Consider the following 17,483-nt stretch of genomic DNA (forward strand, 5'->3'; position numbering starts at 1 on the left):
AAAAAAAATAAAAAGGAACCAACAAGTTGCTACCAAAATCTTCTACCATAATAGTGTCTCAGTTAACTCTAAGGCTGCGTTGACGGTGCACGACGCCCAATCCATTTAGACCGGGGGTTTTCCGGGCATTTACAGGTCACTTGCTGTTCATTTTAGGGCATTTATAGGTTAGGGTTAATTAATTTCCTGTTGAGTTTGAGTCACTGCCTATTCATTTGGATGATTCCCAGGTCACTTCCTGTTCTGTAACTCAAAATCAACAGGAAGTGACCCATAAAATACCCCAATATCAACAGGAAGTAACTGAACAGCAACAGGTAAATGTCCTTATATGGCCCAAAATTACCTCATTGCCTGGCATTAGCAGCCACTGACATCTACTAGTGATCAACTCATTACAATTCACAGCAGAAGCTTGTTTTTCTGTTTATTAGTTGTTTGTCAGAAAATCATTCTAGGATATTGTACAAATGTATCGATAATCTTGTATCGCCATATCCTCAGATCATCGTTATCATGAGCTTTGTATCGTAAATCGTATTGTATCGTGAGGTACCAAGAGGTTCCCACTCCTATCCATGAACAGATCCAACATAGTCAAATAAATTCCAAACTCAGATCAGTGTTTCAAAACACCCATGCGGCCAAAACAATGTCACACCAAACTACCGTAATTCATTTCATTCGGCAGGACTATTTTTTTTAGATTTTTTTTTTTTACAACCACAGTAGAGAGGAGTGCATTGGCCACTCGTGCTCACGCTGCATTCGAGACAGGAGGGAAGTCGGACTTATCCCGTTTGGCAGGTACCAGTTGCGACCTCAAACGTTCCAAGCGAATGTAAACAGCAAAGAAGGCCGATTGCGTCAAGTTGTTTTTTTATTTTGGCCATCAAAAGACATTTTGACCTCCAGCAAACCTGCCTTCTCGTAAGCGATCAAATACAGTAGTGGAGGCATTCCAATCATATTTTTCCAGATCGGAGGTTGAAATCGAGATCGGAGGTTGGAAACTCTGACTTCCCACCTTCCTCGAATGCAGCATCAGTCTGCTGAGTTAACTGACGGTCGGCAACATGGCGAAATGTGCATTTAGAGGCTGTAGAAACAGACAGAAGAAATGGGCAAAGGAAAGTTTCCACAAATTCCTCATGAAGAATGAGGAACAATTTAAACTGGTTACTTGATGCTGGCTACGACATAAAAATCAGCGTTGAAAAAAAAAAACCCAATGTGATATCACTCCGCCCTGCTCCTCTGCAGAGCTTCCAGATTACAAATGCTGCTGTTCATACTGCTATTATTGAAATGCAATGGTAAGTTTTAATATCTTTATCCTGAAAACAGAGCCAACGCTATTGATTGCATGGGTCATTGATGATTTACATGTGCGCATATGTTTTTTATTGGCATGCTAAGATGGCCCAATTGACTCATGCTAGCTTAGCCACTGCGGAGCCCTGAAACTAAAAAATAACTAACAAACTACACAGAATTTGTTGAAATCAACTCCACCGACTAATTAAACGCTCGCTAACTCGAAGATTAAGCCTGATGTCAAAAATACTGAACTTTCCCTTTATGACTCAACTTTTGAAATGCTTTCCACTGTAGTGACAACTAACCATGAAAGGGTTACAGTATAAGATATTTTGTCTAATAACAAAAGAATAGTTTTCTATGAACCACGAGACAACTCACACTCTGGTATTACCATACTTACTGTTGAATACTTTATTAATTGTCTGTGTCTTTGAAAAAAAGACCCCAGATAGTGTTATTCTGTTTTTTTACTGAATGGGATTTCTACGGCGTGCCCCGGAGCCCGAACCGCTAGACCGATCGGCACCGTTCAAGTATCGACATGTCCAAAATTTTTGCGCTACGCAGGGAATTTTTCAAGCGGCTCCGAAAAATTTTCCGTTGCACCGCAAACGGCAATTCACCCCCCCCCAAAAAAAATCAATTTTCAAAATGTATCTAGTTTGTATTATTATTGACTAGTATTTATCACACAAATATTCACCCCAAATTACGACATTAGTCCAGCATTTGCATAAATTCGACTACATCTTATTCTAACATCGAGTATGGACTAACTTGGTGTTGCAAGACCGTCTGAATTGTGTGGTTGACAGTACCGAGAGAAATGCTTGAACGATGTCGGCCTTGATGGAGCTGAGCGGCTTGTCCCTGATAACGATGAAGATTTGCTCCTCTTTTTCCAGGCTGATGAAGTTACCAAACCAGGATTTTTTGGCAAGTCTGCAGGGAGAGTGAAAAAAATATTAGACAATCATACAAACAAAAACTGCACATTAAGTGACGAGTCAGAAAACGATGCAACTTCAAGGAGTGTTCAGTAGGTCAACGTTGTGAGGCTTTGCAACCCACTATATAAGTGTTTTTTGAACTTTTGACACCAAGTACCACCCAAAATTGAAATGGCTCTCTAAGTACCACATTAATGACTAAAATTACAATAAAGGAGACTAATAAGCTTAAAAATGTATCAATGAGATGTCAAACTAAGCTTTGTCATGAGCCACATAGTTGGTTAGATACACCAACTTTTGTTTTATTTATTTTTTTTACTGGTAATATTGTAGAGTCTAACTTCAATTTTTAGGTGTCGTAAGCAGAAAATTCTGAACTGGACAATTCAAATCGACTCACTAATTAAATATTTTGATTTTCACCTCATTTGAACAATATTACTTATCATAATTGCACTAACCTCTCATTACTGGATGATTGCCAACAAGTTTACTTAAATGGAGCAGAGGTTTGTCAGCAAGACAAAAAACAATATCAAGGAAAATAATTTAATTTTTTTTCTTTTTTTAGAGAGCGGCAGAGGTGAAAGGAGAGGAAAAATTTACTATCAATTTTAGTGGCAAAATGCCCTCATTTAGGGGCAGTCTGGAGTCAACTATTTTATTTATTATACAAGGGCGATTGTTTACACAGAATTCTAAAAAAATATCATTTTTAAAAGTGACGATAATGTGAAATGTTGCTATTTTCGTGAAAAACATTAAATGCACAGGATTAATGGCTACATAAATATGGGTGACTTGACAGGACATGATTTGGTGTCGTGGGCCACACAAAATGATGTGGTGGGCTGAATCCACGTGCGTTGAATTTGACACCCTGTGTTATATCGTGTTCCCTATGAACTAACCAAAATGATATTATTGATTTAGTTTTCCTATTTTTTTCAGCACGAACCTCTCCAATCAAGCCTGATGTTCTGCTAAATAGGGGGTCAGCATCCCGCGGCTCTAGGCTCTTAGATGTGGAGCTTTTTAAAAAAATAAATAAATAAAATGAAAAAAGATGGGGGAGGGAAATTCATTTTTTGTTTTAATATGGTTTCTGTAGGAGGACAAACATGACACAAACATTCTTCTAATTCATTTATATCGTAGTCAAGTTAAACTTGAGGCGGCATCAACAACAGAGTAGCAGGGGTCAGGAACCTTTTTGACCGAGAGAGCCAAAACACCCAACATATTTTAAAATATGATTCCACGAAAGCCATACAATCTGTGTGTGTCTATATACTGCATGTATTTATGTATATATATATTTACATATTCTGTTGCCAGCTTGTACGAGTCGGCTTTGCGATGACTGTTTTTTTTTTTCGTGAGCGCATTTGAACGTATCATGCGGGAGCAAGAGTTAGGGCACGCTCGTGTTTTACGAGCAGTCGCTGAGTTGTGATTGAAAAAAATCTTTAGAAAACAACAACAAAAGCCGGACATCGTTACTTGGTATGTTACAATCGTTTCGCACTCACCACTTAGAAAATAACAAACAGAATGATGGTGTAGCACTGCATATAATTTCCTGGAAGTGGAAATCGCAACCAGAGAACTTGAAAAAAACAGTGGCCGAGACAGGTGGAGCCTCTCGGAGCAGCTGTTTCGTGAGTCTCGCTCTCTTGGATGTGCCGACAATTTTGACAGGCGATAAAGTCATGGAAGTCAAACTAATTGCGCACCTCTATGACTTGACGTATCAAGCAGTTCACTTTCATAGTTTAATTTTCACCTACGCATTTTAAATACTCCAGATCGCTTGGCACTGAGTTGGGCGGGGCCAACCCTGCTGCTGGCTGAGCGGAGACTTAAGGGGCAAGACGAGATCTGTAATAACGCCCATCTGCGTGCAATCCGCAACGGGAGGACCACCAATGGGCACTGAATTGAAATATATTGTTGCGACGTGTATTTGAAATTCCAAGAAAAATGTGTGAATGGACCATCAGCTCATCACAGCTCGTTCCTGTCAAACGAGCCGGCCAGGTCCACATTTAAAATTACAGGTTGGCGGAGAGTCAAATGCACTCTTTAAAAGAGCCAAATATGACTCGCTACGCATAGGTTCCCGACATAGGTTCCTCATAGGTGCTCTATAGGATACGCTGCAGGGAAAATAAAACATTTCATTATGAAGGCTCATTATGTATTTGTAGCCAACTTAGTCATTTTGGTAGTAGGCTAATATAGATACATACAACATGTGTTGCCTTCATTATAGGGCTTATATAAGCTTTTAATTTTTTGCGGCTCCAGACATGTTTTTTTTCCCATCCAATATGGCTCTTTCAACACTTTGGGTAGCCGACCCCTGTGCTAGATGGAAATAACCTACCAGGCAATTACCTGGGCACACATGCTTATCTTGGGAGGTGTAACAAAATACTCACTCTGGGGAAGACTCTGGAGTGAGGCTGGACATCTCTTCTTGTGTGGGAACTGTGGACACAATAAAGTTTTAAGGGTGAAATGAAAACAAGAATTGAAAACAGATCAGAGGTTGGTAGAGCAGCCAAAAATTGTACTCAAGTAATAGCATTACTTCAAAATAATATTACTCAAGTACAAGTAAAAGTGGTCATCCCAAAACATAACTCAAGTAAAAAAAAAAGTATTCGATGAAAAAAGTATCAAGTAATTCCTTATAATATTTATTTCTAAAATGATAGCATATTTTTTTACTCAGCATATGCCCATCTATATGAACTATTATTATTATGCTATAACCTATTAAATGACCATATGAGGCCAAAAATATACCAGAATCATCAAACTCTGAGTGATATAATAGAAATGAAAATCACCCGTCCCTAGAGTGTGACCGTCCTCTAGCGCAGGGGTCCCCAGCCGCCAGGCCGCGGACCGGTCTGTGGCGCATTTGCTACCGGGCCGCACAGAAATAATAATTTATTAACGACTGCATTGTGGCCAAATTTATATTATAATATAATAATATCCCTGTCTACTCTAGATATAATAATACAGGATAGAATGTCGTCATAGAAATCCATTGATTGGACTGCGATCAGTACATCTTGTCTTGTATATCTATGTGCGCTTTTCCTTGATAATGATGTATGACGTAGAGCGGGAGCATCACATTTGTTCCCAGAAATAATTAGGCTCCACACTAGAATGAATGAAAAACAGACGTCTTTGGACAGATTTTTTCCGGCGATAAGGGCACCTGACGAGCCACAAGATGAGCCTACAACCTCGAATAAAACAAAATCTATGCTACTTCCCAATCACTAAAGACCCACAAACTGCGAAGGAGTGGACTCTTGACCCATATGTGAATAAAACGAGTGATTCGAGCATGTCTGTGCAACAGGAATATCAGCTTGTAGAGATTGCAAATCACGGCGACCTTTAATGTACATTTGAGACAACAACTCTACCGAGGTTCTGGATTAAAGTCATTTCGGAATATGCTGACATCACTAGGAGAGCACTGAAAAGTGTGCTACAATTTCCAACATTGTTTCTTTGTGAAGCGGGCTTTTCTCTCTCTCATATCTTGGGACCATCTCGTCTCAACGAAACATCTCAGGTCTCACACTGATTCAGCGGGTGAGTTGTATTTTCCCTGCACTTAACACGACGGGGCTAAAAACAAATGTTATTTTATATTTGCTATATTTTTATGCCACACATTGCCGGTGTTCTGACAGATTTGGCATGCGCGTAAAGTTAAAAATGACCGCGAATGCAGCGATTCCAAAGTACACACTACAAACTTTCTTTAAACAAAGGAATATTAACTTACGTTTGCCATGTTAGCTGCACAGAACAACTGCAGTGTCGTTAAGCATTAATTTACACCATTTTCGTGTTGCACATGTATGTTTATAATGTAAATAGTTTTTTTAGTACCACTGGATAACAATGAGAGTCCAACTAAATATAAAAATTTCACCGCCACAAAAGCTTTGGGAGAAAATTTTGTAAGGGTACAAAATTTGACAGAACACCGGTCCGTGGAAAAAAAGACCCAAATCACACCGGTCCGTGGTGCAAAAAAGTTTGGGGACCCCTGCTGTAGCGTATAAACACATTTTCCACTATGAAACTAAAAAGATAATTTCTCTGCTTTTTCCTGGTCCAAATAAAAAATAGAAGAGTTTGGAATACGCACTTTTATTTTTGACTGCGCTTTAAAGATGCCACTTGTTGTGGTTTTAGAACACCGATGTGATCAAAAGACTCGACTGCAAACTTGTGTGTGAAGATGAAGGTGTATTGTTATTAAAGATGTCCCGATCGATCGGGATGCCGATTGATCGGGTCCGATCATGTCATTTTCAAAAGTATTGGAATCGGCAAAAAATATCGGACATGCCTTTTTTTTAATTATATATATATATTTTCATTTAAAGCGTTTTCTAATTGTATATAACGTTACAGACTAAATGTCTTACACTCATCCAGAGTAGTTTTGGCTTAAAGTAGGGCTATCAAATTTATTGCGTTAACGGCGGTAAATTCTTTTTTCTTAATTAATCACATTAAATAATTAACGCATGCACTGCACGACCCACTCACGCATTGTCACGTTCAATCTAGAAAGGCGCCGTTTTACCAATATATAGAGTTAAACGCAGCGTATAATGAGTAGAGAGAATTTTGACAGCCTTTGGAGCCTTTTTTTTTATTTGGCTAAACCCTTACATTCCCTCTCTCAGCTATTAAAATTAACGCGGGAGGCAATGTGAGGAAGAAAGATAGTAGTTGATCATTTTCTTAACACCCTATGCTCTTACCCAACGCAGAGAAGATATATCAATTGGTGCCTCTACGCACAGTCATGGTTGCACCTTCCATCATGCATTTGGGTTGAATGGCTGCAGTATCATTTACTGAAAGCTAAACAAATACACTAGATGGCAATATTTAGTCACAATATACAAAGTCACATTTATCCTTTAAGAATTACAAGTCTTTCTATCCGTGAATCCCTCTCACAGAAAGAATGTTAATAATGTAAATGCCATCTTGAGGATTTATTGTCATAATAAACACATACAGTACTTATGTACTGTATGTTGAATGTATATATTCGTCCGAGTTTTATTCATTTTTTTCTTAATGGATTGCCAAAATGTATATAATCGGGAAAAATTATCGGGAATGATTGGAATTGAATCGGGAGCAAAAACAAAGCAACTGGATCGGGAAATATCGGGATCGGCAGATACTCAAACTAAAACGATCGGGATCGGATCGGGAGCAAAAAAACATGATCGGAACAACCCTAATTGTTATGTCTAATTGGTACGATTGAGTCATGTGATTATTGTTGCTGCGTCTGATTGGTGAGACTGCGTGAGCCACTGTGCTGGCAAAAATAAAGTCAAGAGAAAAAAAAAGTGGCGAATAGTGCAGCCCAAAGTAGCAGAGTAAGAGTAGCGTTTCTTCTTTACAAATCTACTCAAGTAAAAGTAAAAAGTACTGCGTGGTAAAAGTACATTTTAAAGTAAATGTAATGGAGTAAATGTCAGGTTTTACTACCCACCTCTGAAGTAGATATTAAGTATAATAGTACACAAACCTTGGAGTTTCCTGCGATGGAAGCGTGGTGATCCCAGGAAACTGTTCTTGATGGAATTGAGGCGCGTCCTCCATGGCATACCGCCAATGGAGGGACTTGGGGGTGGTGTAGGGGTCGGAGTCCCTGCTGGGCTGTCCTTGGGCGTGTGCACCGGAGTGCCCTTTGGGGTGGGTAGGGGACTGCCTCGGGGGGAAGGGTGGGGGGTTACCTGTATGAGGGGGATAGATTTAGGTGGGTGGTCAGCGTATGAAGAAGGCATGGGTGTTACAGGGTGAAAGTGATGCAGCCTGATGGGGGAGGGAGGCACCACAGGGCTGAAGGGCACAGAGAGTTGGGGGTTGGCAGCGAAATGGGAGCGTCGTACTTGGGGGCTGTTCAGGACAGGAGAAACGGGGCTTGGGGAGGTTGGAGAAAGCGGGGAGGTGGGGGTGGGCGGCATGGAGGCAGATGGAGGGTGTGATGGAATATGGCAGGAAGCTGAGGACTCCGATATGGATGCTGCATCTAATGACGCTTCAGGGAGCGGGTTGGATCGAGTAGCGTGAAGAGGTTTAGGGGCGACTTTAGGCTTAGTTGGGAGCGTTTGCGTCTTGTTAAGTGTTGTCGGCAGGGCCTCGGTGCTCGGGGCCAGCGAGTTAGGCGTAGACATACGAGGACCTGAACGATTTGGAATTGGCTCAGGGGATGGAATGGGGCTAGTGTTAGGGGACTGCAGCAAATCAGGGGATTGAGGCGGAACACAAAACTTTCTAACAGGCTGTAATTATTCAATGCAGACAGGTGAAGGAATACAAACAAGGGAATAATTTGAATACAACCACCAAGCAGCCAGATGACGAAGTAAACCATTAGCACATGCACAAAATTGGGGGAAAAAAAGAGAGAGGACCATGCAGTTAGAAAACATAGCAATGTGACATGGGAATAGGACAATAAGATGGGCAAACAAAGACGGTCCAAAGAAAGACACTTTCAAAATATGAACATATACAAACTTTGTGGTACCACAAAACAACAACAACCAACGGACGCACACATACACAGGAAAAAAATAGCAAGCTTGGAAGCCGGAGCTAATAAGAACCAAGACTACACTTGAACTTCTATTGATTTTTAACCTTGAAACAGGAGCCAAATTGGGAAAAGTATATGGACAGAATAGTTCAAATTTATCTGGCCTTGGAAATCAATTTCCCTTTCAGATGAGCTGTGGTGTGAAGAGCTTGTTAGAGGATCATAGATAACCCTGAGTCTTCAAGGTTTGTCAGCTTGATACGTTTACGCCTAGCCCGGCCAATCCGAGCTAGACAAGTAGGATTTTGTAAATAATTCTTTGAGCTGGATTTTCACTGTGCTAAGGCTGCCGAAAACAGTGGAAGCTATCAAGCTGAGAGGATGGGGTGAGGAAATGTTTTGAGGGTCAGGATTCCTTCTTGTGTGCTCAGTAAAAGTCACTAAATGACATGGAATTGAACATAGACTTATAGTACAGTTGTGCTTTAGAAAATATTATATCATAAAACGACAAATTCAAGGACACTATAACAAAATTGCATTTGAAAGTAATATGATAGTGCTTAAATGGTTTGTCAGGCTGTGCCGCAATGGAGACGTCATTATTTTTTTCTTGCTGACCTAAACAATAATAATAAGAGATCAGTAGTTGTTAGATGGTCATCCCACAGGGGAACTAGCTACACAGAAAGCCGAGAACTGGGGCAAGAGGTGGAACTTCATATACGCGTGTGTGTTTGTAAGGTCATCAAAGGTCTTGACTTACCCGTGGGCTGCTGAGCGGGCTGGTGGTGAGGCCCGAGGAGGCTCCGCTAATAGACCGCGACCTGTGGACCAAACACGCAAGAACAGAAGTCATTTTCTGGGCCGAACAAGCAGAGCTGTTCCACAAAGGCGCAGGTCACAAGCTCGAAGGTCAATTGTTAAGCTAGGCAGCACTAGAGCATATGGCGCCATCACTCCAAGCACGGGGTGAGCGACTACGGGGTGCCTTTGAGCACGCACAGGAGAAGAAACACTACAGCACACGGTGCAAGCCTTCATTTGTCAACAGATATTATTTGGCAGTGACTCACAGCAATGTCAAATGATTTGACTGCACGCTTACCTGGAAATCGAACATCGCTTTTCTGCGCATTAGCATTCAAATTAGCTTTTGCCGTTGTTGTTGCTCTGTCGACACTTAATAAATAAAACATGCCGACTTTTTAGTCTGTTTACATCTGATCAGTAGCAAATATCTTGAGGGGGAGAATGAAATGGGGCACTTGGTGGCATGCCATTCGTTTTCCATTTCCATACAGATGCTGTCAATACGATTGTGAGCCGAGGCGAACCCCGAAATGAACAATCACGGGACAATCTGTCTCCATCACGCACGTGCCACAACACACAAAGTGCCCGTCAACACCAGCTGCTTTCTGTCACCGCACTGCTTATTTTTGTCATTCATTTTACATCCACACCCTCCTTCTCTTGCGTGCAAGAGCAGATGCAGTTGTGAACATGTGGAGCAAGCCTAATAATTTTTGTCTGCCTCTTAAAACGAAGAGGAAAGTGTAAAATGAGAGTTTCCTCCTGAGATTTAAGAGGACTGGAGCACTAATGAAGACTGATGCTCCTCCCTGTTGTTGGATCAGTCTCATTTTCAGAAATGAATACACAAAGCTTACTTACATGGTCCTAGATAAAAACCAAACAGAGCCGGTGCAAAGGTAGATGCTGACATAAAAAAGACTCAGTTAGTGTTTATGTCAACCCGAGAAGCTTTTAATTCATAACTGTGTGATCTTACTCCGGAGACAAAATAATGGAAAAAAAGTAACTGCTACAGTGAAAAGACAGAACTCCCACTCACTGGTTATTTTTATAAATATCTCAGTGGCGATCGCACACTATAATGTGCACACATGAGTGGGCGAGGCTGAGTACAAATGGGCTCAGACTTGTTTGAAAGAGCAGCGGAGCAGACAGTGAAATTGAAGGCCCACAGATCACCGAAACCTGCTTAGAGAGCTTGTGTGCACATAGCCAGTTGCACCTCATGTCAACTCAGACACATTCAGCCTCCTCGGCCCATTATGAGCATATTGTTGGACATACTCTGCATCTGTTAGTGTTGGACCAGCAGGTCTATAGAGCTAATAATACAGATGGCAATGCCGCACAGTAATGCACCATCAGAGAAGCCGCCTTGCTGCAAGATGACAATGAATAAATATTGGTGGCTGTTTCGTGTAAACGGCAGCACACAAAACAAAGCGATCCTTTAATCATGAATGAGTTGATGTTTGTGCCAGCAAACCTAACTTTGACTTTTCTAAGAAATGTTCCAATAAACCAACGAAAAAAGATTAAAATACAGAATCACTGTAGTTCAGATTTAAATCCTATCATCTCTTGCTGCAGATGAGGGCGAATGACGTCTATCACTGCCTGCCCCTCAAAATGGAAAGGACGTCTATTGGTGTAAATATCTTTTTTTTTTTTTATTTATTTTTTTAAATCTAAAATTTCTTCTTGTTTTACTAGGGTCCACCACAATACTCTGTGAATATTAGGAATATATCTGGGATGACAATTAATGATTAAATTCAGGCATTAAAAGAGATGTAGGAATGGGCGGTATGGGCTGAATCATGTCTTAATAAATTTCACAATAACACAAATCATGTTCCCCAAAAGTTAGGACCCTATACAAATTGTGAATAACAGCTAAAAACAGTGATGTCGAAGTGCCAAATTTCAATATTTTATTTAAAATAGAGCATCGATGACTGACCAAAAGTTTACATGGAAGGCATGAATAATTTTACATTAAAAAATGTTCAATTTAAAGTCTATGGTGTCAACAAATAAAAAAAAAAATATGCACCACATATTCACCCGTTTTTCTTTCTTGCAGTTAAGATAGTTCTGCAAACGCATTGCCGTGGACTGAACAGGTGTCCACATACCTTTGTGACAATAATAGATATGAAGACAGTGACTAAGAGGAATCAGACAATCACCATATTTCTGGTGAAATTCAAAATGGCGCCGTCAAAGGTCACTGTGGGAATATCAAAAATGGTTCGGTTTTGGACATTAATCAATAAAGACCCCATTCTTGCTGATGAAATTCAATTACACTGTTTAATTTAAAAGTTTAATGAAATACATTAAACTAATTATTAAATCGCAAAAATGTACCCCAAAAAAAAAAAAAAAAAAAGTCCTTCAGTATGTCCTGAATTTTTGTGCCAAATCTGGTGTGTGTCGTCTGGCCTCGCTAGCATGCTTGTTCACTAATGACAAGTGCTAGGTTGTTGTTTACAAAAAAAAAAAAAAAAAAAAAAAATATATATATATATATATATATATATATATATCCATGTCCATTTTCTTCTTATTTTGGGAATAAAAGATGCACATACCAACCGAATTCAAGTCGCAATTTCTCGGAGACAAGACTTATCAAAATGGTATAAATGTCATTGGCAAAACTGGGATTATTAATTTGGAAAAATGATCACTGTGACTCATTTGCTGTGCATTGTCCCATATTTTTTTCATATAAAATGAGATAAATGTGCATATAGTGTTTAATAACTTTTTTTTTCCCTAAAAAAAAAAAAACATGTCAGACAGTTTATTGAGACCACATAACACACAGTAACATACGGCCCATTTATATTTTGAGAAGGTCACGGTACGTCAATTCAAGTCAGCTCATTCTAAATCAAAGGCACTGATGCCCTGCTCTGTCTATTTCTGTCTATTTCCAGAAGTCTTCCAGTGTGTCCCGGTGTGTGCGACCAGAGGCTTTATCAAAGAGTCATCTAAAGCACCCACGGGGGTCTAATGAGAGAACGTGTGGGATGGAAGTACTTCAGATGGATCTGAAAGAAAGGAATGGACTAAAATAAAATGAAACTGATACAAAATATAGTGGACAGTGCCAAGAGTAACCATTCCAAAGCTCAAAACGTGATCATACTGCTCATTCTCTTTCTTTGACACTATTTCAGCAGTGTCTTGTCTCTGCAAGGTAATTAGTCATATTAATCATTACAAAATTTAAAGTCATTTTCTTTCTCGAGGCTAGAGAAACTCCCTGAACATGGACAAAATGAATATCCACAGCCCCGCTCCTCAAGTTTGAAGATGCAATAAGACCCCTGGAGCTTTTGAAGTTAAAATATTTTCTTTGAGTGTCTTAGATTAGATAATTAGAATCAACCTTAGGACTTACTAAAATTGCTGGACTAACTCAAATCATTTCATTTGCATTAAGAAATGGGAGATGGTCAGTGAAGTAAAAAAAGAAAAAAAAATAATTTAATAAGCCGTGAATCATGGTGCCACACTATTTCACATGTCATTTCCATATTATTATGCTGCTTTCAGGTCGCTATGCCAACTCTTAGGATTTTAAAAGAAAACAATAGAATTCCTTGTTCAACATGTTTGCAATATGATTGTTATGGCCTTAATGTTCAGTATTTTATTACTTGGCATCCAGCAAATAAATCAAGAAAATGTGACATTGCAACTGCTAACATGAGATACGGGAGGAAAAATGATGACTAAGGAACATTTATGCAGAGGAATGCTTTTTACAACATTTCAGATTCCACCTAAATTAAAGAGAAAAAAAATACTGTCTTTGGGGTCAAATAATGCTTAGTTCAGGCAGGAAAAAAGGCTGAAAATGACCAAGATTTAGATTTGGTTAACAACACGACTTTGCCACTGCTATCTACCCGAGAGCAATAAAGCAAGAGACTGGCGAGAGAGAGGGAACTACACTGAGAGAAATTTGATTTATAGGCAGAAAAGCAGCTGCGAATAAAACCAGCAACCACATCAGCACCGTAGACAGAGACAATCTAGCTGCATTTGTACATTAGTGAAGCGATGCTACACAGAACAGAGGGGGGGCAACAGGGACTGAGGATGAATGCCACACAAGGGTAGTGAAGGGAGTGAGTGAAAAAGGCAAGGAGAAGTCCATATTTGACATTTGTGTAGAATAAAATTCAAAGAAATAATGTAATGGAGAAAAGATGCAGCAGAGCATTTAAATTGTTTTAATACAATGAAGATAGTATAAACAGTAAGGATAAGCCTCTAATTAAGCCTTTTATTAATTTAGTTTTTTTTTATTTCCACTGTGCCTCAGTACAAGTTATCAAGACAGAAGTGTTCTTTTCTTTTTTTCCAACTTTTAAAAGTGTTGTACCAATATCCATTGGAGTATGGGAAGGGGCTTTGATATGGCACTGAAATGCTGGTATGGACGAGTTCTAACAAATAATACCCTGTTGCCGAGAGGTGTGCAAAATTTCCGATTCTTAGATTATTCGCGATTCGGCCGTGGAAGATTCGAGAACGATTCACAAACATCCAAATTCCGATTATTGAAATATGCCAAGTAAAGCAGAAGTACAACACACACAGCGCGCCGCGCGGTCGATGAGGAACGGAGCGAGAGTAGCTAAACATCATGCTTCTCATTACCCGGCCCCTCGGGTAATGCCAATGCTCAACTCACGGCTCTAGCTCAACTCATGCCATGAGATAAAAAAACACAACAACATACCTGACTGCTGCCGAAAAGCTGCTACAAAGTATATCCACATAATGTTACGGTAGATATCATTTATATAGGACTAGATGCATTTTAGATTCGGTAGCGTTAGCAGCACACCTACAAAAAGCTAGATGCGGGCGTTAGTAAACAGCCGCCATCTTAAATCAGTACACTTCCCTGCAAGGCTGTTGTAGCGAACCTTCCAAGCAAACCTAATGAACTTTTTATCTAAAATACTCCTAAATCGGTAAAATATTGACTTGAATCTATCTTTAAAATAATTTTAAAACTTTCACATGTCGAAAGTAGACAAAAGGGAAATTATGGACTAACGGGAGCAATTTTAACAACTTTAACGGTTGATTCACAACATTAAATTAATTGAATGTAGTTTAAAGCTGCTGATACAGAATGGGGACTGGAGTTTTTTATTTACTATTATTTTTGTATATTTGTTTACTGCTATAGGTTAACTTGATACTGAAATAGTAGTTTGGTTTAGTCTGAGAGTATTTTTGAACAATTTTGGAACTAATGTACAAAACATTTAAAAAATAAAAAAAATTTAAAAAAAAAAGGAGGGGGGTGCATCAATAATCGTTTTATAATCGAACTGGAGCCTCTGAATCGTAATCGTAATCAAATCGTTAGGTGCCCAAAGATTCCCAGCTCTACGTGTTGCCATATGTTCTCTACGAGAGTGTTTCCATCTGCTATATAGAAGAAGAGCAGAGTCGGGAACCGGAACGCTGTGTCAATTGACCAATTGCAAAGCCACGTCGCCTTGGAAAACTCATACAACACAAGACTCTTTCAAATTTTCTCATTGTCAATGACTGAGTGAGCGAACGATTTATGGATGATGGCGGGAGTTTAAATTTCTGAATTTGCACTACCACAGCTGGCAATACAATTTTAAAAAAATACATATATTTTTTAAAGAATTTATTCTAGAAAGAGATAGAGGCGGTTGCAGTATGCAGTGAAGCGGTATGTCCTTGTTATTGAACTTTATCATACCTTATCATAATGGAGGCGAAATGCTATCACTCGCCACTTAAAAACGAAAAACTCCATACGCCTATTATCTAACTAGCTATAATGTTAGCTGCATAGTAACATTATGTCATGTATTCTGTAAGATTTTTCTCCCGAAGCTTTTGTGGCGATGAATAAGCAAGTCTTTTACATTCAGTTGGATTCTCATTATTATCCAGAGGTGCTAAATAAACAACTTAAATCATAAACATACAGGTGCAACATGAATACAGTGTAAATAAATGCCCAAGGTGTTAACGTTGAGCGAGCGGCGTGCAGTCAAGGTGACCGGAGCCACATTCTAGGTGTGTGTGTGTGTGTGTGTGTGTGGAGGACTTCGTGTGCATCCATGACCAAACGTAAGCACATATTCCTTTCTTTATAGAAAGTTTGTGGTGTTATTTTATGGGTTAAATTCCAATACCATAATATTTTAATTTTTGCAGTGGGCTTTTAAAAATATTTTTTCAATTATGATTAAAGAAGGTGAATGCGAGATACTGAGAATAAAAGGCTCCATATGCATAAAGGGAACATATAAATGTGAGTACATAACACTGTCTATTTATTGTATTTACCCTTGAAGCCTATGACCTAGGCTTTATGATTTAAGCATCTAATGTGTCTAGTACATCGATGTCCTCCCATAATAAGCAATCCAAATGGCAACAAGGGATGAAAAGATAATGGACAGCATGCTAGTCATATAGCCTGCTATGTCCATAATCAGTGTTGTCACGGATTACTTAAAAAAGTAATTTAATTACTGATTACTGATTACACCTCAAAAAAGTAATCTAGTTACTTTACTGATTACTTTATTAACAAAGTAACTAAGTTACTTTAAAAGTAACTTATCAGTTACGTTTTGCCAATTTTTCTCATTTTGCTGCTTCAACATAAAAACAACAGAAAAATTCAATCACGTGTAATTGCGTTTTTCACATAAGGCTTAATCTTTGAGTTAGCGAGGGTTTAATTAGTCGATGGAGTTGATTTCAACCACCATTGACTCGCCCTAGCTTAGCTATCCCGGAGCCTTAAAACTAACAAATAACTGACAAACTGCACGAAATTTGTTTAAATAAAGTTCAACGACTAATTAAATCCCCGCTAACTCCAAGATGAAGCCCAATGTAAAAAATTCTGAACTTCTCCTTTGAAATAAAGATCTAGCCATTAAAATGTTGTCTATAAGAGTTGTAAAGCAATAAAACAACAAAAATTTATGAAATGAACAAAAATCCTACAACGCACTGTTTTCATAATGGGTCAAAATCATTTTTCGAACATATCATGTGACTAGCACCTTGAGACTATCCTTTGCTTTGCTTAGCCAAAACTACACCAGAGGAGGCAAGATGGCTATTTAGAATTTCTTTAAACCTAAGCTTTCAAACTCTACCAACAACAACTTGAACAGCTGATTGAACTCGAACAGTATCAAGATGTGTGTGTATGTATATATATATATATTATATACAGTGGGGAGAACAAGTATTTGATACACTCACAATGGGAAAACCCATTGGCAGTGTATCAAATACTTGTTCTCCCCACTTACAGTATTGGCCAAAAGTTTGGAGACACCTCAAAGGTGGATACTTTGAAGAATGTAGAATACAAAACCTGTTTTCAGTTATTCCACTTTTTTTGCCATTCCACATGTTCGTTAATAGTTATGATGTCTTCAGTGAGAATTAACAATAGCAGTGAAAATATATTAAATGCAAAAATTATGAAGTGAGTCTAAACTTTTGACTTTCATTTCAGTCTTCAACATGCTTCTCCCCCCAGTCCCACAAATGTAAAACTCCGCCTACGATTACAAACTCTAACTATAAAATGTACATAATTACACATATTATAAAGGCTAGTTGCTGACTGTCTCTTTACCTGTCGTCATGTTTTGAGTTTTTTTTCGTGACGCATTGTGCTGTAATTCCAAGTGCTTCCTTGTTGAATTGGATGTCGA

The 17,483-nt window shown here is 39.0% G+C and overlaps 1 protein-coding gene across 5 annotated transcripts in view; it reads right to left on the reverse strand.

Annotated features, from left to right (window-relative positions):
* The window catches only part of LOC130915895 (serine/threonine-protein kinase BRSK2), a 358,279-nt gene that overhangs the window by 16,453 nt on the left and 324,343 nt on the right, over window positions 1–17,483 (reverse strand). For 3 of the 5 annotated variants that reach the window (XM_057836082.1, XM_057836083.1, XM_057836081.1), the window contains 4 exons: window positions 9,662–9,722; window positions 7,882–8,638; window positions 4,721–4,769; window positions 2,142–2,265 (listed from right to left, as the gene is read on the reverse strand). In XM_057836082.1, coding sequence (XP_057692065.1) covers window positions 2,142–2,265; window positions 4,721–4,769; window positions 7,882–8,638; window positions 9,662–9,722 — 991 coding nt within the window. The remainder of the gene's footprint in view (window positions 1–2,141; window positions 2,266–4,720; window positions 4,770–7,881; window positions 8,639–9,661; window positions 9,723–17,483) is intronic. The other 2 variants (XM_057836085.1, XM_057836086.1) reach the window with 1 other exon arrangement.

This window comes from Corythoichthys intestinalis, chromosome 5 (assembly GCF_030265065.1).
Source record: "Corythoichthys intestinalis isolate RoL2023-P3 chromosome 5, ASM3026506v1, whole genome shotgun sequence".
Classification (NCBI taxonomy): Eukaryota; Metazoa; Chordata; class Actinopteri; order Syngnathiformes; family Syngnathidae; genus Corythoichthys; species Corythoichthys intestinalis.